Source organism: Amblyraja radiata, chromosome 45, assembly GCF_010909765.2.
Source record: "Amblyraja radiata isolate CabotCenter1 chromosome 45, sAmbRad1.1.pri, whole genome shotgun sequence".
Classification (NCBI taxonomy): Eukaryota; Metazoa; Chordata; class Chondrichthyes; order Rajiformes; family Rajidae; genus Amblyraja; species Amblyraja radiata.
In genome coordinates, this window is record NC_046000.1 from 1,224,706 (window position 1) to 1,245,106 (window position 20,401).

Genomic DNA, 20,401 nt, shown 5'->3' on the forward strand with positions numbered 1-20,401 from the left:
GATTAGGAAAGGGGGAGTTGCAACGAGACCTGGGTGTCATGGTACACCAGTCATTAACAGGTTACCTGTTGTAAGGGAGTGGGGTTGCAGAAGGCTGTATGTATAACAGGTAGGTGATTTCAACTTCCGTTACACTGACTGGGTCTGCCATAGATTCGAGTCTATGTGGACGGGATGGAATTTGTTAAATGCGTCCAGCAACGATTTCTCAAGTAATATGTGGAAGGGCCTGACAGAGAGGAGGCGACCCTGGGCCTCCTATTGGTAAATCAGGCAGACCAAGTGACTGAAGTGTCAGTGGGGAGCCAGTGACCATAATTATATCAGTTTAATAAAAAACAAGTAAATACATTATATTTCAGACATACAGTGAGTTGATACCGCAACTGGAGTCTGTGTCGGGTGTTGGGCTGTTTAAAATACTGGGTCGCTCATGTATGAAAGAGACGAATCCGATTCCAGGGATCAGAGACTCTGAGGAGCGGCGGAGTCAGCGAGTTTAACAGTTACTGAGCTGGGAAACTACACGTAACCCCCGAGAATCCACAGCACGGGTCGATCGTCGAGGTAATTCCACCCTGGGAACTGTGCAACGGGCCACCTGTCTGAGCTGTGAATGTGCAGACGTGAACATTGTGTCAGAGAGTGTGTTGAAGGGGCGGGCGGCTCAGGCTGATGTCAATGTGTTTGTGGGTCCGAACACTTTGCCGGATTTCCCAGCCCCTCTGGTGAAAAATGTAAAGCTATCAGTGGCACGCGATCGCCCCACTTCCCAGCTCAGTCCTGAAGTTGGAATTAACCGGATAGTTTACGTTGGTTTCGATATTTCTGACGATAAGCAGCGAGCATGTGAGCGATCGGGGCAGAGAACGCCCTCAGTGCAGCAGTGAAACCGGGCGAAATGGAAAGCGCTGCCTTTAATTCCTATCAAATCTACTGGACAATAAACATTCCGGTCTCAGAGATGTACCGAGACCAGTTTAGGTCTCCGAGCTATCTGATTTTTATTGGAATCGGAGAGTTTTTGAGGACAGAGAAACACAGCGAGGCGAAGGGGCCGTGATCTGAGAGCAAAATGTCACCGCCCCGTCCGCTCGCTGCCTTTAAGTTGCGCTGTGCCGCCGCCTCTCGCTTCATTTCTCACTCAGTCCTGAGTGCCAGAGAGAGTTTGTGCAGAGTCACCGACATGACCGAGACCGCAGCCGCCGAAGCGGCTCCTCAAGCCGTTCCCGCCGCCCAAACCAAGGCTCCCAAGAAGAAGAAGGCGCCCGCCCGGAAGAAGGCAGCCGGTCCGAAGCTGGGCGACCAGATCGACAATATTGTGGCGGATTGCCACGATCGCCGAGGGATGTCTTTCTATGCGATAAAGAAGGGACTGGCCGCCAAGGGTGTGGATGTGGAGAAATGCCGCCACCTGATCAAGACGGGCGTCAAGAGGAAATTAGTAAACGGTTCCCTGGTTCAGATCAAGGGCGTGGGCGCCTCTGGTTCTTTCAAGACCGGTCAGGGAGAAGGCGCCGTGAAGTCGGCAAAGAAAGCGGTTCCAGCAGCCAAAACCTCCAAGAACAAGAAATCAACGACCAGGAAAACCACGACCAAGAAATTACTGGCAAAAAAATCTACCACGAAACGATCATCGAAATCTCCCTCCAAGAAAGTTGTGGCCAAGAAACCAGCGCTTAAACAAATGGCGGCGAAGAAATCATCGCCCAAGAAGGCGGCGCCGAAAAAACAAAAAAAGGCCGTAGTCAAAAAGGCGAAGGCGGCCAAGAAGCCGGTAAAAGGCCAGGCGAAGACCAAATCGGCGAAACCCAAGAAGGCAGTGACCAAAAAGTGAATTATAAAGCGCACATTGTAAAGACCTGAACCCAACGGCTCTTCTCAGAGCCACCCACATCTCTCAGGAAAGAGCTGATCCAGACACAAGACAAGCTCAGTGCCAGTGGCGACTCGTTTAAATTACCGGGGGTTCCTTGTAATTCGCTGCACCCCCCACCCCTCCCCCCGGTATCCAGTGTATGGAATACAACTAAATGGTATAACCGGGCTAAACCTCACTCGGACTGGGCATACGTTTGGCTTCAAGCTGAGTTCAAAGCCGTTTCCTTGTCAGTGAGACAATAACACTGACAAAATCCCCGCCTCAGAGCCCATGCATCAACTCAGTAATATTGCCAGATCATCCGTGTTAAAAGCTGTGGGGTGGGCGATATCGGCAGAGGGAACGGGCTCCGAGGATGAACCGGAAGGAGACAATTTAATTTGACAGCGGTAATATCACTGACTGACTTTTACCACGGAATGTCTGTCTGAAAGTTTGGCCGGAGCGCTAAATTTCGGGTGGTTTGTGGGCAAACCGTTTGAAAAATGTTTTCAGGAATCTGGGGCGTGGAGCTGGAATATGAGAGGAAGCTGTCTGTCACTTTGTCTCCTCCTCTCCCCGTCTCTCACTCTCTGCGTATCTCGGGCAGGTCGGGCGCTGCGTATAAAAAGAGACAGCACCAGTTGGATTATCTCTGAGCAGCGACTCGAGTGAAACAGCATCATGTTCAAAAGGGAACTGCAGATGCTGGAATATCGAAGGTACACAAAATTGCTGGGGAAACTCAGCGGGTGCAGCAGCATCTATGGAGCGAAGGAAATAGGCGACGTTTCGGGCCGAAGCCTTCTTCAGACTGGGTCTGGATCATGTCCTGTGAGGGATAAGATGATTAAACCACCACCACAGTGATGGGCCGAGTGGTTGGAATCACCAACCTTGTAATTCGAACAAACAGTCAGACCTTCAGAGCTGTTGATAACATTGTCCCATAACAAGATGAGGTAAGGAATGTAGCTGACAACACAGCAGCTATTCTTTAGGTCAAAGGCAATTAAATAGGTTAGGCCAACAGATACTGCGCATGTTTAATAAGTTAAATGAATATTAACTTTACGCCCCTCATGACAAAGAACCTAATTTAAATGTACATGCGATGTATGATGTGGGAGGAGAGGGAATGATTGATGACGAACGGAGGGGAGGGTTGGAAGATTGTGAACCTCGGTACCCTGATTGGAAGGGGTCAGAAGGGGAGTAGTCCGATCAATAAAGACTGTATACTGAATTGTATAAAAATAGACGTTTTTCCTTTGCTCGGGGTGTCTCAACTTGGAGGCACCCGATTCTGCAGACTCGCAAATAAAGCATTTCTTGTTTCCACGATTTAGTCTCTGAGTAGTGAATGTGAGCACAAACAATATATCTCACATGTCCGGTCAAGGGAAAGGAGGCAAAGGATTAGGCAAAGGCGGAGCAAAGCGCACCGCAAAGTGCTTCGCGATAACATCCAGGGCATCACCAAGCCAGCTATTCGCCGCCTGGCTCGGCTTGATGGGGTCAAGCGGATCTCGGGTCTGATCTACGAGGAGACCCGCGGGGTGTTGAAGGTTTTCCTGGAGAATGTGATCAGGGACGCGGTCACCTACACCGAGCACGCCAAGCGCAAGACGGTCACTGCCAGGGATGTGGTGTAAGCTCTGAAACGACAGGGCCGAACTCTACGGGTTCGGTGGCTAAATAAGTACCCCCTTTATTCCAACACAAAACAAAGGCTCTTTTAAGAGCCGCCCACAACCTCACAGAAAGAGCAGAGACTAGGGAATTAGAGTAGATGCAGATAGAAATGTGTTTTATTAAACTAGTTATTCCACCACTGAATATAACAGATTTTAGCTTGATCACCGCGGTCATTAGAATGCATAGCCGACAGTAAAAGATCATAAACAAGTCAAGGCGATGTCAAGTTTCCCTTTTACCGATATACCTCATGATTAATGCAGCAACAGGAGGGTCGACTCCAAACCGTTCCCTGGGTAACAGTCGCTTATTTCCAGTCACGAGCAGAGCTGAATTCCGTCTGCACAGGGATCCGGTCTGTAAATCCGCGCCGCATATTCAGTCATGATTTAAGCGAGAAGTTAAAGTGGATTTGATATTAAGTTGACAGAAACTGAATTCAATTTGAAATTCAACCCACAACCAATGATACTGCAGTCCGTGCTCTCTGGTTGGCCGAGCTTCCCCCACCCCACCCGGCCGGCCCCCCTCAGACCTTCTGAAACAGCCGCCTGGTGCTGACAAACCTGCAGCCACTCGCAGGGATGGGACACCGTGAGTGACATCTCTGCTCCATCCATTCAGAGGCTGTAGGCCGGCCCTTCACCAACGCTTTAAAAGCGGGTCCCAGAGCCGGCTCCGTCATTCAGTCCCTGTATTTCACACTGTGCTCCCACTGTTGAAGGAGAATGGCCCGGACCAAGCAGACAGCGCGCAAATCGACCGGAGGGAAAGCTCCTCGCAAACAGCTGGCGACCAAAGCGGCGCGGAAGAGCGCTCCGGCCACGGGCGGAGTGAAGAAGCCTCATCGCTACAGGCCCGGCACCGTGGCTCTGAGGGAGATCCGGCGCTACCAGAAATCCACAGAGTTGCTCATCCGCAAACTGCCCTTCCAGCGCCTGGTGCGGGAGATCGCTCAGGACTTCAAGACAGACCTGCGCTTCCAGAGCTCGGCCGTCATGGCTCTGCAGGAGGCCAGCGAGGCTTACCTGGTGGGGCTCTTTGAGGACACCAACCTGTGCGCAATCCACGCCAAGCGAGTCACCATCATGCCCAAAGACATCCAGCTGGCCCGCCGCATCCGCGGGGAGCGCGCCTAAACTTCACCTCTCCACCAACATCAAACGGCTCTTTTAAGAGCCACTAATCCGGCAGAAGAAAGAGCTGTGGCTTTCTAATGTCCTTTTACATCAATGTTCTCTTCTTTCTGCGGGCTTTTATCTGAATTCATGCCGCAGAGACTGCTGCTGAGTGCTGACTTCAGTCATTCAAGTGTAACTGGTTTCGATGTAAATGCCAACACGGCTCATAATGGTGTGTACACGACCAGCCCCTGTTCGCTCTGCGCCCCCTTTTCTCACGCGCTCCGGGTTCAAGGACAACAAACGCCTTTATTACGCATTTTCCACGCTCGCACCTCAGTCGCTGATCAGTCCTTCCACAGACACTGAGTTACACCATCTCCATAATGATCGGCGGGCGGCGCGACTCACCTGTTGCAGCGGCCCCTACTGTCTTATGTCTTTTTTTTATTTTTTGTCTAGTTAAATGTAGTTGTTCGTGTTTTTAACTGTGTATATGTGGGGCGAGGGGGAAACTTAAAAAAAAATCTCTTCCCTGCACAGGAGACCCGATCTATTCCCTGTGTAATTTGATCAAATTAGCCGTCCAAACCACGGTATAATCTACATGCGAGTACATTCCTGCCCACTCTAACATCTCTAACATGTTCTATGAATAGTGTTTGTACCCATAAATTAGCAGCTTAAAATGGTAAGAATGCATTCTTAAGAATCTCTCATGTAATTAATTCACATTGGGTGTGTTTTGTTTGTGGGTTAGGATAGAATAATTGGGATGCGGGGATCCAGTATCACACACATATGTGTCATTATTTTTATTTTTTTGCCTGAAAATACATTTTCTTTTTGGGCGGGCTTTTCAAACCTGTTATTTTGGGGCCAGGCGGTTATTTTCCGCGCATCTCCGGTTGTTGTCTGCTCATTGGAGAAAGAGGCAGCTGTACGATTGGCCTATTTGAAATCACCAATGAGATGAAGCACTGCGCCACCAATGGGAAGCGCTCCACCGCATTCCTCTAGAAACTACAAGAAGGGCGAGTGCGGGAGGATTTCCTCATTCTTTGTGCGTAGAAGTTGGTGGAAATGACTGGACGAGGGAAAACCGGCGGCAAAGCCAAGGCTAAGCCTAAATCACGCTCGTCCCGGGCCGGACTGCAGTTCCCGGTGGGTCGTGTTCATCGGCTCCTGAGAAAGGGCAACTATGGTGAGCGGGTGGGTGCAGGAGCCCCGGTCTATCTGGCTGCTGTGCTCGAGTATCTGACGGCTGAAATCCTCGAGCTGGCCGGCAACGCGGCCCGGGACAACAAGAAGAGTCGCATCATCCCCAGGCACCTGCAACTGGCCGTCCGCAACGACGAGGAGCTCAACAAGCTGCTGGGAGGGGTGACCATCGCTCAAGGCGGGGTGCTGCCCAATATCCAGGCCGTGCTGTTGCCCAAGAAAACCAGCGCAGCCTCTGGCACCAAGAGCAAGTAGATCAGAGAAACCTCAATCTAACGACCCAAAGGCTCTTTTCAGAGCCACCTACAGTGTCTATCAAAGGGCTGAGCACCGGCTGGGTATTTCTGTTCAGAGGACCGCTTCGTATGTCTTGTGTGGACGCGCCTCCACTCGCGCGTCTTGTTATAAACCACCCGGGCTAACTCTCACTCCCCGTTACGTCCTCATGAATAAAACCATCATCTACAGCAAACAACGATCCACTACTGTCCGGGTTCCTCCACTGTCCCCCATTCTCATGTTCGCCAATTACATGTTTAGTTCAGAGATACAGCGCAGAAACAGGCCATTCGGCCTGGCGATTCCACGCTGACCAGTGATCCCCGTACACTAACACAAGCCTACACTCACTACGGACAATTTACACATTTTACGGAATTAATGTAGGAAGGCACAACATATGCTGGTTTACATCGAAGATAGACACAAAATGCTGGAGTAACTCAACGGGACAGGTAGCATCTCTGGATCGTAGAAACGGGTGACGTTTCAGGTGGAGACATTTCTTCAGCCAGTATCATGTTCTCTCCCAACGGGTTCAATGGGGCCCGAGTGGGGAACTGGGGAATTTCAGAAAGGCCGACAGTTCCAGACTATCAATCCGCAGAGAGTTAACATTTAATCTACAGTAATCTATGTTACAACGCCAAGTGCTCAATACTCTGACTGATGAAGGCCAAAGTGCCAAAAGCCTTTTTGACCACCTTATCTACCTGCAACTCGACCTTCAAGGAACCATGCACTTGTACTCCGAGATCCCTCTGGTCTACAACACTACCCAGAGGCTTACCATTTACTGTGTAGGTCCTGCCTTTGTTCGACTCCCAAAATGCAACACCTCACACTTCTCTGTATTAAATTCCATCAACCATTCCTCTGCCCACCTGGCCAATCGATCATCAGCAAACTTGCTAATCTTGCCCTGTATGTTCTCATCCAAATCATTGATGTAGATGACAAACAGTAACGAGCCCAGCACCGAACCCTGTGGCACACCACTAGTCACAGGCCTCCATGCTGGGAAGCAACCTTCCACAATCACCCTCTGCTTCCTTCCATGGAGCCAATGTGCTATCCGTTCAGCTATCTCTCCTTGGATCCCTATAGATCTAACCTTCCAGAGAAGCCTACCACCTTTTTCGAATGCCTTACTAAAGACCATGTACACAACATCTTCAGCTCAGCCTTCATCAACCTTTTTGCTCACGTCTTCAAAAAAATCAATCATATTTGTGAGACACGACCTCTCACGTACAAAACCATGCTGACTGTCCCTGATCAGCCCTTGCCCATCCAAATGCCTGTATATCCTATACCTCAGAATACTCTCCAGTAATTTACCAACTACAGATGTTAAGCTCACTGGCCTAGAGTTCCGAGCATTTTCACTGCTGTTATTCTTGAAAAGAGGCACAACACTTGCCACCCTCCAATCCTCTGGTACCTCTCCTGTATTTAAGTACGACTCATACATTTCAACTGGGCCTCCCGCAATTTCCTCTCTAGTTTCCTGCAATGTCCTCGACTATATCTGATCAGGCCTCGGAGATTTGTCTACTTTCAAACACAACAGTACCTTCAGTACTTCCTCGACATTACCTGGAGTATTGTGTGCAGTTTTGGTCCCCTAATTTGAGGAAATACATTATTGCTATTGAGGGAGTGCAGCGTAGGTTTACAAGGTTAATTGCTGGGATGGCGGGACTGTCATAGGCTGAGAGAAGGGAGCGGCTGGGCTTGTATACTCTGGAGTTTAGTAGGGTGAGAGGGGATCTTATTGAAACATATACGATTATTAACTGTTTGGACACGCTAGAGGCAGGAAACATGTTCCTGATGTTGGGGATGTCCAGAACCAGGGGCCATAGTTTAAGAATAAGGAGTAAGCCATTTAGAACGTAGACGAGGAAACACTTCTTCACACAGAGAGTTGTGAGTGTGGAATTGTCTGCCTCAGAGGGCGGTGGAGATCGGTTCTCTGGATACTTTCAATAGAGAGCTAGATAGGGCTCTTAAAGATATCAGTCAGGGGATATGGGGAGAAGGCAGGAACGGGGTACTGATTAGGGATGATCAGCCATGATCACATTGAATGGCGGTGCTGGCTCGAAGGGCTGAATGGCCTACTCCTGCACCTATTGTCTATTGACAGTAACCCTGACTGCTCTCATGACACTTCCAGTGACTGCTCCAATTTCCTCCGTCCTACTGTCTTTCTCCTTGGTAAATACAGAGTTTTTAGTTCCCGAAACTCTTACAAGGATGCACTTGATCCCAGCTGCCCGGCACATATGTTCTTCTAATTCCCGTTGACTATTTGAGGGTCAGTAATACACCCCCAACATGGTGATCATCCCTTTCTTGTTCCTCAGCTCCATCCATATAGCCTCACTAGACAAAATGTCCATAATGTCACCTCTGAACACAACTGTGACATCCTCCTTAACCAACAATGCAACTCCCCCAACTCTTTTTTCCTCATCCGTCTCTCCTGAAGTTCCTGTACCCCGCAACATTGAGCTACCAGTCCTGCCCCTCCCTCAACCTGGTTTCAGTTATGGCTCCAACGTCCCAGTCGCTCGTACGTATCCACGCCCTAAGCTCACCTGCCTTACCCGTCAAGCCCCTTGCATTAAAATACCTGCAGTTTAAACCAACCCTCCTTCCTCGCTCTCCAGACTTTTGCCTATTCTGTCCATTAACCTTTCCCACACCACCATCCATACCAAACTATAGCCTCTCCTGTGCCTCTGTCCTGCATGAGATCCCACCCCCCTGCCAATCTAGTGTAATCCCTCCCTCCTGTGTATGGAGTTGGAATCATTATGTGCTGTTCTGGTCATCAGACTACAGGAGGAACTGGAATACGCAGGGGAGATTCACCAGGGGAGATTGTTGCCTGGGATGAGGGGTAACCTGATAAAGATATAGTAAAAGATTATAGGGACAGAGATAGCATGGATAGTGAGAAACCTTTCCAAGCCTTTCCTGATTAGTTAGGATGTCAAAGATTATGGGGAGAAAGCAGGAGAATGTGGCTGAGAAGGAAAGGTAGATCAGCAAGGATTGAATGGTGGAATAGTCTCAATGGGCTGAATGTTTTAATTCTGCTGCTATGACATAAACAAAGGCATGTGAAACTAGTGAGCATCGCTTCCATGGGAGGACGGAGAGGTTTAGAGGGTACGTGAGGATTATATTTTCATCCATTGGCTGATTGCAATGTGAGACACTGCCTGAGAATGTGGGGGATGCAGGTACACTTTAAACATGTGTAAAGTATCTGGATGAGTGCTTGAAGCATTACGGTGTAGATTGTTACAAAACAACAGATGATAAATGGGATTGGTGCAGAGGGTCCTTGATGGCCAGCATACTGGGCCACACAGACTGTCTCTGTGCTGTACAACTCCATCAGATGTCATTACAGAGCATGCAAGGAGCCTCTTAAAATGGCTGTTGATCAGGAACTGGAAGTGAGGGGAATTCAGGAAAATTACACTAATCATTTAATTGATAGTAATCTGATGCGACACATGAGCAAACATAACATTCTTGCTGACAACCAACATGCATTTAGGAGGCATAGATCATGTGAGTCTTAGCTTATCCTGACGACAAATGACCTGGCCAAGCACCTTGATAGTAACGTAATCACGGATTTAGTTGTGCTGGACTTTTCTAAAGCATTTGATGTCATCCCACACCAGAGACTGCTTCGGAAGCTTGACTTCTATGGTATTCGTTCCAACACGAAATGATGGATTTCCGGTTTCCTGACAAAATGTCTTCAGCGTGTGTGTGTGAACAGAAAGAGCTCCAATTGGCATCCAATGTTGAGTGGTACACCTCAGGGCACCGTACTTGGCCCACATCTATTTTTGCTTTACATAAATGACATCCATGAAAAAGTCGCAAGTACGACCAGACTATTCGCTGATGATTGTTTGCTGTACCGTCCAATTAAGTCAGCTGATGATGAAGATGCTCTCCAAAAGGATCTCGATACTATGGTCACAACAATGGGGCATGCAGTTCAACCCTTCCAAATGTGAAACCATGCGTGTCAACAGAAAGAGGAATCCAGGCGAAACATCTTACAATATACTTGGTGCCAACCTTGAAGAATCCAAACAAACCAAGTATCTTCGATTTAAATCTTTTTATTTGAATTTCACAGCAATTTACATACATACAATGATAACAGACAGTGACAGTCAAGGCATAATTGTGCAACAGTATGTAAGCGACCCTCAAAGCCCTTACCCTTACCCACCTTCAACCCACCCGAATCAGGTCGGAACCAAACGGGGACAAACAACACTCACATACATACACATCCACACAAATATGGTAACATAAACGAAACAAAAAGTACTAAAAAAATAAAAAATAAATTTTTTTGAAAAAGGGGGTCACTAATAACAGTAAATAAGTAAGTAATTAAATAAATAAGTGGGGGGGGGGTGGTTAAGGGGAGAGCAGCTGCAGTAGAACAGAACAATGGTGGAGAGCACTCAGTCCTCTTCCGAGTCCGGGGACAAGTTGAGAGAGTTAACAAGTTCCAAGAAAGGGTTCCATGTATCTAGGAATGTCTTGGTAGAGCCTTTGAGAGAGAACCTAAGTTTTTCAAGCTTTAAATTGTAAAGCACCTCCTTAATCCAGCGGGCCTGTGTCGGGGGACAGGTGAGCCTCCAGTTAAGCAAGATCAGTCTCCGGGTTAACAAGGTTGTAAAAGCTAGAACCCGTTTCACCGCAACAGAGAGGTTGGTGTTGGGAAGGGTACCGAAAATGGCTGACAGTGGGTTTGGAGGAAGAGTCTGGCCGTAGGCTCTGCTTATCAAGTCGAAAGCACTCCTCCAAAAGGCTGCTAGCTTAGGGCAAGACCAAAACATATGGCTATGGTTGGCAGGGGATTGATTACATCTGTTGCAGGTGTCCGTAACAGCGGGGTAAATTCTAGATAATCTTGCATTTGTGTAGTGGACTTTGTGAAGGACTTTGCATTGGATTAGGCCATGACGGGCACATATGGAGGAAGAATGGATCAAATCCAAGGCAGAGTCCCATTGCTGGTCTGTTAGTTTCGTATTCAGCTCACCCTCCCACGCAGCTTTTAATGAGGTATGAGGTTTCAATATAACCGACCCTAACAAGTTATACAAAACAGAGATGCATTTCTTCCAGTTGGGATCTAGAGCTAAGATGGTATCGGTCAGGGTTTCAGGGGGGCGATTTGGGAAATGGGGGAATGTCTTCTTCACAAAATCCCTAATCTGGAAAAAACGAAAAAGGTGGGAGTTTGGGAGGCTATAGTTGGACGAGAGCTCCGCAAAAGCCGAAAAGATGCCATCCTTGAATAGGTTTTTGATACTACTGATACCGTTGCTATGCCAGGTTTTGAATGCGTGGTCTGTACTTGAAGGTTTAAAGATGTTGTTTTTAAGCAGTGGGGTCAAGATGGAAGGTCCTTGTAAACCAAAGTTTTTCCTGAGTTGACTCCATATCTTGAGCGAGAGGGACGCAATTGGGCCTGCACCCACAGATGTTATAGGAAGGGGGAGTTGGGAGCATAGGACAGACCGCAACGGGAGATGTGAACTCGCCTTTTCCATGTGTACCCAGGTCGGTAGGTGGTCGCAATCATCATTCATCCAATACAGGAGTTTTTGCAAGTTAGCTGCCCAATAGTATCGCCTAAAGTCAGGAAGTGCCAAATCGCCGTCACTCTTAGTTGACTGCAGTATCGCCTTTCAGATTCTAGCCGGTTTGCTACCCCATAAAAATTTAGATATTCTCCTTTCTAATTTATCAAAAAAAGATTTAGTGATAAATATAGGAACATGCTGGAAAAGGTACAGGAATTTGGGTAGGACGACCATCTTGACCAGATTTATCCGGGCCACGAGGGATAACGGTAAGACTGACCAGCGGTCAAAGTCTCTTTCAGCTTTCTCAACCAGAGGCAGGAAGTTTGTGCGGAACATATCAAATATAGGTATTGTGATAAAAACGCCGAGGTAGCGAAATCCGTCCTCCGCCCATTTGAATGAGGTTAAAGAGCGAGGGAGCTGCTTAGCCAATGAGTTAATCGGTAATAGCTCACTCTTTTGGTAGTTAAGTTTATAACCAGAATACGCACCAAACCGTTCTAAAATATTCGTAATCACAGGGAGTGAGCTGACTGGGTTCGAGATGTACAGGAGCAGGTCATCCGCATACAATGAGACTTTGAGTTGTGTCGAACCGTGTAATACCTTTAAAGCCCTTCTCTGAGCGTAACCAGACCGCCAAGGGTTCTATCGCGACAGCAAACAGAGGTGGTGATAACGGGCAACCCTGTCTGGTACCTCTCTGAAGGGGGAAGTGGGGCGACAGTGTGCCATTTGTTTGTACTGAGGCCACCGGGGACGAGTATAATACAAAGAATAAAACTGTTACCGAGGCCAAACCTGTCCATCGCCTCATATAGGTACCTCCACTCGACCCTGTCGAAAGCTTTTTCGGCGTCGAGGGAGACCATTATCTCCGGGGTCTCACTACTCGGTGAATGGATGATGTTAAGGAGACGCCTAGTATTGTGGGAAGACTGTCGGCCTGGTATGAACCCTGTTTGGTCTAACGAGATAATAGAGGGCATCACTCGTTGAAGACGGAGCGCAAGGGCTTTAGAGAGGGTTTTGAGGTCCACATTCAGGAGTGAAATTGGTCTATAGCTACTACAAAGCAGGGGATCTTTCTCCTTTTTAAGAATTAGGGAGATAGTAGCCCACGACAAGGTGGGCGGTAGGCGACGATGTTAAAACGCCTCATTGTACATATCTCTCAGGACTGGTGCGAGGAGAGCAGAGAAAGCTTTGTAATATTCTACAGTGAAGCCGTCAGGGCCGGGCGACTTTCCGCTTTGCAGCGATGTGATGGCTGCTTGGACCTCAGCAACAGTTATGGGACCACCCAAGTCTCTCGTGGCTTCATCGTCAATTCGGGGAAACGTCATACTACTGAGCATGTCACCTGCAGTGGGAGGACAATCGGTAACGTATAGTTCAGCGTAGAATTTAGCAAATGCTTCATTAATTCTAAGAGGATCAGTATGAATCTCCCCTAAGCTGGATCTAATGGCTGGAATTAGCCGTGAAGTCGCCTCGGTTCTGGCCTGATGGGCCAAAAGCTTCCCAGCTTTATCCCCAGATTCAAAAAAGTGTTGCCTAGATTTAAGCAGTCGTAGCTTAGCTTTATTAGTAGACGTGAGGTCAAAGTCTGTTTGTAACCTAAGGCGTTCTCTATAAAGGTTAGGGTCTGGGTCAGATGCATATTTGTCATCAATGTCCTTTATTTTTTGTAACAGGTCTGCCGTTTGGGACGTCTCAGTTCTTTTCAGGTTGGAGACAAAAGAGATAAGTTGGCCCCTAATATAGGCTTTTGAAGCTTCCCAGAGTATACCTCTTTCTATGTCCGGCGAGTCATTCAGCTCAAAATATAAGGTGATTTGGGAGTGCAAGAATTGCATGTAGTGAGCCTCTGCTAATAATGAGGAGTTGAACCTCCACTGTTTAAAGGGATTAGTTCATTTACGAAAGTGGAGATCGAGGGAGGTTGCAGCGTGATCTGATATTACGATGCTATGATACTCGCTGGATTTGATTTTGGAGAGCAGTCTGTTATCTAAGAGAAAGAAGTCTATACGGGTATAGGTACGGTGCACGTGGGAAAAAAATGAAAATAATTTAGTCGTGGGGAATGTAAATCTCCATGGGTCTGTGAGCCCAAGTTGTTTGGCGAAAGCATGCAGAGTCTTACCTGATTTAGTTAAAGTAGAGACTTTGTTTGAAGATCTGTCCAGTATAGGGTCTTGGACCAGATTAAAATCTCCACCCACAATGACGTGGTGATTTTCAATATTTGGGAGAGATGTAAAATATTTGGTTACAAATGAGTTGTCATCCCAGTTGGGACCGTAAATGCTGGCCAATATGACAGATGTGTCTTGCAGTTTGCCAGAGACCATGACAAAGCGGCCAGCAGGATCCTCCACAGTTTTCTGTGGTTCGAACATAAAGTTCTTACGAATCAGGATAGCAGTACCCCTAGCCCTATCATTAAATTTCGAGTGAAATAAGTGGCTAATCCAGCCTCTCTTAAGCCGTGTTACCTCTCTGTTACGAAGGTGGGTCTATTGAATAAGAAATATATCGCCTTTGAGCTGTTGCAAGTGGGCCAAGATCCTGTCAGTCTTGGTAGGACTTCCCATCCCCCTCACGTTCCACGAGACAAATCTAAGAGTGTTGTTTGTGTTGGCCATAGTTAGCTATATCCAAGCGAGTGGGCAGAGCGCTGTAGTACTGCAAGTCGAAACGGAAGAGCGCATCGAAACCAGCTGCCGAGAGTGGGGATGTGGGGGGGGGGGGAGGAGTAATAATTTTTTTTTAAAAAGATACATACACACGTACACACACAACAAACAAGTGGGACACATATCACTTAACCATCTTTCAAACCTGAGTCCCCGGACCTGAGATCCCCCAAGTCCCAACTGAACCTTGAGTGCCCATTGCACCAAGGTGCGTTGTCCTCGCATCCGCATGGAGATATCCGATCTTAACTCCCAATATATCCACCTCCCAAAGCAACAAAATCGCTCAATGTCAGTAAAGTAACGTAAAATGAAATGAGTGTAGTAATAATAATAATAACAATGATAAGAATAATTTGAAAAATAGAAAGTAGAAATAAAGTAAAATAAACATAAATAAATAAATACAAAGTTGAAATAATTGCCATAATAGTTGCACTGCCAATGTCATTGCTAACACTAATGGTAATGGTAGTAATGATGATAGTAATAATAAGACAAAGCAAATTAACAAAATGGTGATACTGAATAAGCAAGCCAACGTATAAGTGGAGCAAGAATAGCTTCCTTTGGTATTACATAGTATATCTTAAAATCGACAAGGTATAAAGAAAGAGTTAGCGTTAGAGAAGTTAGCGAGTTGCAAACTGGGCTCTTGGATTAAAGCGCAGGGCAAAAGAACATCAATTAAGTATTGTTAAACAAAAACGCTGTAGGAGCAGATTGGTATAACACAGCCTTGGCTGTAATGAGCTCTTATCAGCCCCAGACAGTCCGCTAGGAAGACAAGTGTAAACAAACTAGCCGAATGCTGGCAGCTTTAGCAGCCAGCTGCTAAAAACAAGAAGGCAGAGACCAGATCACGAACCACAAAGTGGGTCCCTTAAATCCAATTTTATAGCATGTGCAGGTGAAGAACCTTTCAAGTATGATTACACATAAACATTATAAGGAAAAGTTGGTATAAGATAGTCACGAATCGTGGTGAATTCTTACCAGCCTCATACATTTCAAGACAGGGGTCTAGTATAATCAGCAAGGCCGAGCGCTAGCAATGGCTAGTTGCTAAGAGCAGTCAAGCTAAAGTTAGCCCATAGTGTAACCGTAGATTAACCGGACCCCTGTGCCACTCGGATATAGACGTACCGAGCGAAGTCAGTCGTCTGCGTCGACGGTAAGATGAGATGAAATCCTGAGCGTCCTCAGGAGATGTTAGTCGTCGCCTCTTTCCTTCCCCGGCCATGATGAACAGCTTGGCTGGATAATGAAGGGAGGGTTTGAGACCCAGGTTGTACAGCTCCTTCATAACGACTCGGTACGCGGAGCGTTGTTCAACTATCTCGGGACAGTAGTCTTCGAAAATGTGGATCGGGATATCCTTGTACTTCAGCTTACCCCTCTGCCTCCGAGCCTCACGCACCACCAACCCGCGGGTGTGGTATCTATGGAAGCAGATCACAACTGCTCTGGGTTTCTCACCAGGGCTTGGCTTGGCTGTTAGCGTACGGTGGGCTCGGTCTAGCTCCGGGGCTGATTCCAGTGTGTGTTCGCCAAGAGTCTCGAGCAGGGGTTGAGAGAAAAAAGCTGTTGTTTGGGGGCCTTCGATGTTCTCGGGGAGACCGACTATCCTTATGTTATTTCAGCGACTCCTGCCATCCAGGCCGATAAGCTTAGACTTTAGCTTGGCGTTCTCTTCGGTCACCGTAGTTAGCATTGTCGCTATAGCTCATATGTCTTGGCTGGTGGTATCGGAAAAAGACTCTAATGACGAAAGACGGTGATCTAAAATTGTGGTCTGGATATTGTCCAGCTTCGTTTCCAGTTTGGTGAACGCTGCGTTGAATTCTGCCAGTAGCGATACCTTGTGCTCTGTTAACATGGCTACTAGCGTGGCCATGCCGGGGCTGGTCGTCGGGTCTTCCGTCGTTTGCTCCTCTTTCTTTCCTCTGCCTGGCATCTTTATGGCGTGGAGAGGTGCTGTCAATGGTGTTTAAATATTTATGGGTAATTATAAAACTTAGGCTGAGCTATAATGAAAGTTGGAGGTGAACAGGTCGGGAGCGTGGAAAAGTGCGACTACTCCAACATGTCGTCCCCAGCGGATCTGACCAAGCACCTTGATAGTAACGTAATCACGGATTTAGTTGTGCTGGACTTTTCTAAAGCATTTGATGTCATCCCACACCAGAGACTGCATCGGAAGCTTGACTTCTATGGTATTCATTCCAACACGAAACGATGGTTTCCTGACAAAACGTCTTCAGCGTGTGTGTGTGAACAGAAAGAGCTCCAATTGGCATCCAGTGTTGAGTGGTACACCTCAGGACACCATACTTGGCCCACATCTATTTTTGCTTTACATAAATGACATCCATGAAAAAGTCGCAAGTACGACCAGACTATTCGCTGATGATTGTTTGCTGTACCGTCCAATTAAGTCAGCTGATGATGAAGATGCTCTCCAAAAGGATCTCGATACTATGGTTGAGTGGTCACAACAATGGGGCATGCAGTTCAACCCTTCCAAATGTGAAACCATGCGTGTCACCAGAAAGAGGAATCCAGGCGAAACATCTTACAATATACTTGGTGCCGCCCTTGAAGAATCCAAACAAACCAAGTATCTTGGCATCAAATTGCAGAATGATCTGCGTTGGAATGGTCAGACTCATCATGCAACGGTGAAAGCAACAGGTGTCCTAAATTTTCTGAGGCGCAACTTTCATAATTGTTCAACTTCTGTCAAGGAGAAGCTGCACTTCACCCTCGTTAGACCTCATTTGGATTACGCAGTTGCAGCATGGGACCCATACACAAATAAAACCATTTCTTCCATCGAACGTGTCCAAAGACAGGCAGCTCGATTTGTTACTAACACCTATGAGAGAGAAGCAAGTGTCACCAAACTTCTGAATTCTCTGGGGTGGAACACTCTCCAAGACAGACATGAAGCTTACCGTTTGACCTGTTTTTACAAAATGTTAAATGGTCAGCTCGACATAGACTACAAGACCTACACCAAACCCAAACCAATTAGGAGCAGACAAGGGCATTCGATCCAATTTGTGATCCCAGCTACAAAGACAGATGTGTACAGCAATTTGTTCTTCCCCTGCACACTTAAAGCATGGAATAATCTCCACCCTACTATAGTTACTCAACCAGATGCAACTAAATTTAAAGTAGCTCTTTCTGCCCAATAACCCTTTCTGGCTTAAGTCCTCCCTCCACCACCTCCAGTTTAAATTCCATTTGGAATATTTTGGAGGACCAAGAACCAAGAACCAAGGGAATTGTTTACAAACCCCATATTGGAGCTGACACTGACAGGTGATTGGGTCATCTTCTCTTCATCCCAGTGGTGTACAAGAAGCGCCTGGTGAGTAGATGGGTGCCTTGTTTTTTTTAAAATAACCAAGCGTACACAGATTGGGGGAAGGTTTCCCCCCTTAAGATAATGAAGGAGGACAATGTTTCCTAGGTTTTCTGAAAGGCAATACCTGTACATGTTTGATCAACTTCATCAATTCTTTGATAAGCAACATGTATTGTCGTTCATGAGGCGGCAGTGGGTGTACTCAGCAGGCATTTGATTAAATGCCAGATCAAAGGTTATTGTGGAAAATAAAAGTTCAGAGATTGGGAGATGACGTGGGTGTGAACAGAAGCGAGCGGACATGAATTAATCTTTCACTGGTTGCCCACTGACATGAGTGGTATGTCACAGTGATTAATGCCCAGGCCCAAACTTCTTACAATTAATGTGAATTACTTCTCTGACAACCAAAGTTTTGATAACTGAATTACTGATAATATAAAGAGAGCTAGGAAAGTACTTTGTGAAGGGTACATAAGGAGGATACAATGATCTATCTATGTGTCAAGTAAATGGGCAGAGATCTGGCATATTTTATCATCCCCACGTCCCCTTCACTACGTACTTTCCTACTTTGTACCATCCGTAAATTCAGTAATCCAACCTTCATTCTTCAGTGAAGTAATTGAGAGGAATTGCAAGAGGTTTGAGCCCAGACATTGATATATTTCCGTTGGAACATGGGTAGAGCATTGGCAGATGGAATGAAATCCTGACAAATGCATTTTAGGATGTAAAATAAAGATGGGTCATTGGCAGGATGCTAGGTTATGTTGATGCATAGACAGACCGAGGGGTTAAAATCCAAAGTTCCTTGAAAATTCCAATGCAGTAGATAGGCTGATGAAGAAAGTATATGGCATCCCTGCCTTCCTATGTCATAGAATATAATGGATAGGATGTTATGCAGCAACTTTACAAAACACTAGTTAATCCACATTTGGAGTATTTGTGCCATTCTGCCTCTCTTCTCCATCTGTGGCACGAGAAAGGATGTGGTTGTACTGGAGAGAGTGTAGAGGACATTCCCCACGATCTGGCATGGACTGGAGAACCTTATCTATCAGGAATTATTGGAGCCGCTGGTCTTGTTTTCCCTGCAGTGAAGGAGATTGATTACTAACCAGATAAAAGTATATAAACCAGTGAGAGGCAATGACAGGGTAGAACATCAAAATCTATTTCCCATGCCAGGTGTGTCAAAAACAAGAGAGCAGAGGTTTTCTAGACAGGGAAATGTTGACATTTGAATCATGGCACCAGAGAGGTTGTGGAATCAGGCACGGTCTGCATGTTGAAGAGGCATTTAGACAGGCAGTCTGAAGAAGGGTCTCGACCCAAAACATCACCCATTCCTTCGCTCCATAGATTCTGACTCACCCGCTGAGTTTCTCCAGCTTTTTGTCTACCTTAGACAGATAGTTAAATAGGCAAGACCTACAGGGCACAGTCAGATGAGATTTATGTAGATGGGCAAAGATGTGGGGATGGACGGAGAGGGCTGAAGTTCCTATTTCTGGGCTGCAGCACTCTATCGCTCTGCAATTGTCCATTTTTGGAAAACAGAAGCATGTTGTCTGAATTGTGAGACATGACAGAGATCTGGGATTCAGAGAGTTCTTGGGTTCCTGGTGCCTGATTTTCAATGGCTCATTCGCCAGGTACAGAACCAATCTGGAAACCAAACAGAATGTTATCTGATGAAGGATCTCTGGCCTGAATCATTAACACTGTTTAATCTTTCACAATGACTGCTTCCCCAGAAACTATGCAGACTGAAGGGCTGACCTCAAAGTTACAGAAAATCATGAGGGTCGGAGGGAATGTGGATACACAGTCTTTGTCCGAGGGTTTCAGAATCCAAAAGTATTAGGCAAAGGTTTAAGGTGAGAGGGGACAGAGTTAAGGGACACGTGAGGGGCAAGATTTTTTAACAGAAAGGGATGTGGGCGTATGAGACAAGCTGACAGATGAGACGATAGAGGCAAGTAGAATTAAGGGCCAAAGGTTGGCAAATGTGACACCCTCACGAAGGCCCTTGCTCAGTATGGACGTTGGGCTGAAGAACCGGTTTCTGTGCTTCACAACTCCAGTAAATGCTGCATGACCTGCTGAACGTTTTCAGTTCTCTCGGAAAGTTTTCGGAACAAATCCCACACGGTCACGGGGAGAAGGTACAAACTCCGACAGACAGCTCCCGTAGTCGTGATCGAACCCAGGTCTCCGGCGCTGCAAGCGATCTACCTCTACACCCATTTCCTTATTATTCTGAATAATCAGTTTCTTTCAACTTTATATTAAATCCACTTTAATTCTCCCCCCTCTATATAAATCATATGCGGTGCGGATTTACTGCCGAAGCATTTAACTCCATCAACCCGGTTAAACTCTTCCATAAATTAACGGACATGAACATCGACCCCTGCATCTGTCACTGGATCTACAGCTTCCTTTGGAACAGACAACAGAGGGTGAAGATACATAACACAATA

General features: G+C 46.7%; 2 protein-coding genes across 2 annotated transcripts; both read left to right on the forward strand.

Moving 5' to 3' along the window:
- Positions 1-1,154: 1,154 nt before the first annotated feature.
- LOC116968501 (histone H1-like) lies at positions 1,155-1,935 on the forward strand. Its single transcript, XM_033015269.1, has one exon. The coding sequence runs from the start codon at positions 1,187-1,189 to the stop codon at positions 1,835-1,837; it is 651 nt and encodes a 216-aa protein (XP_032871160.1). The 5' UTR covers positions 1,155-1,186; the 3' UTR covers positions 1,838-1,935.
- A 3,787-nt stretch (positions 1,936-5,722) lies between these two features.
- Positions 5,723-6,380, forward strand: LOC116968542 (histone H2A-like). Its single transcript, XM_033015310.1, has one exon. It carries the CDS (start codon positions 5,764-5,766, stop codon positions 6,154-6,156), a length of 393 nt encoding a protein of 130 aa, XP_032871201.1. The 5' UTR covers positions 5,723-5,763; the 3' UTR covers positions 6,157-6,380.
- The last annotated feature ends 14,021 nt before the right edge of the window (positions 6,381-20,401 follow it).

Coding starts and splice junctions, on each gene's coding strand:
- LOC116968501 (XM_033015269.1), top strand. CDS start 1,187: ATGACCGAGACCGCAGCCGCCGAAGCGGCTCCTCAAGCCGTTCCCGCC.
- LOC116968542 (XM_033015310.1), top strand. CDS start 5,764: ATGACTGGACGAGGGAAAACCGGCGGCAAAGCCAAGGCTAAGCCTAAA.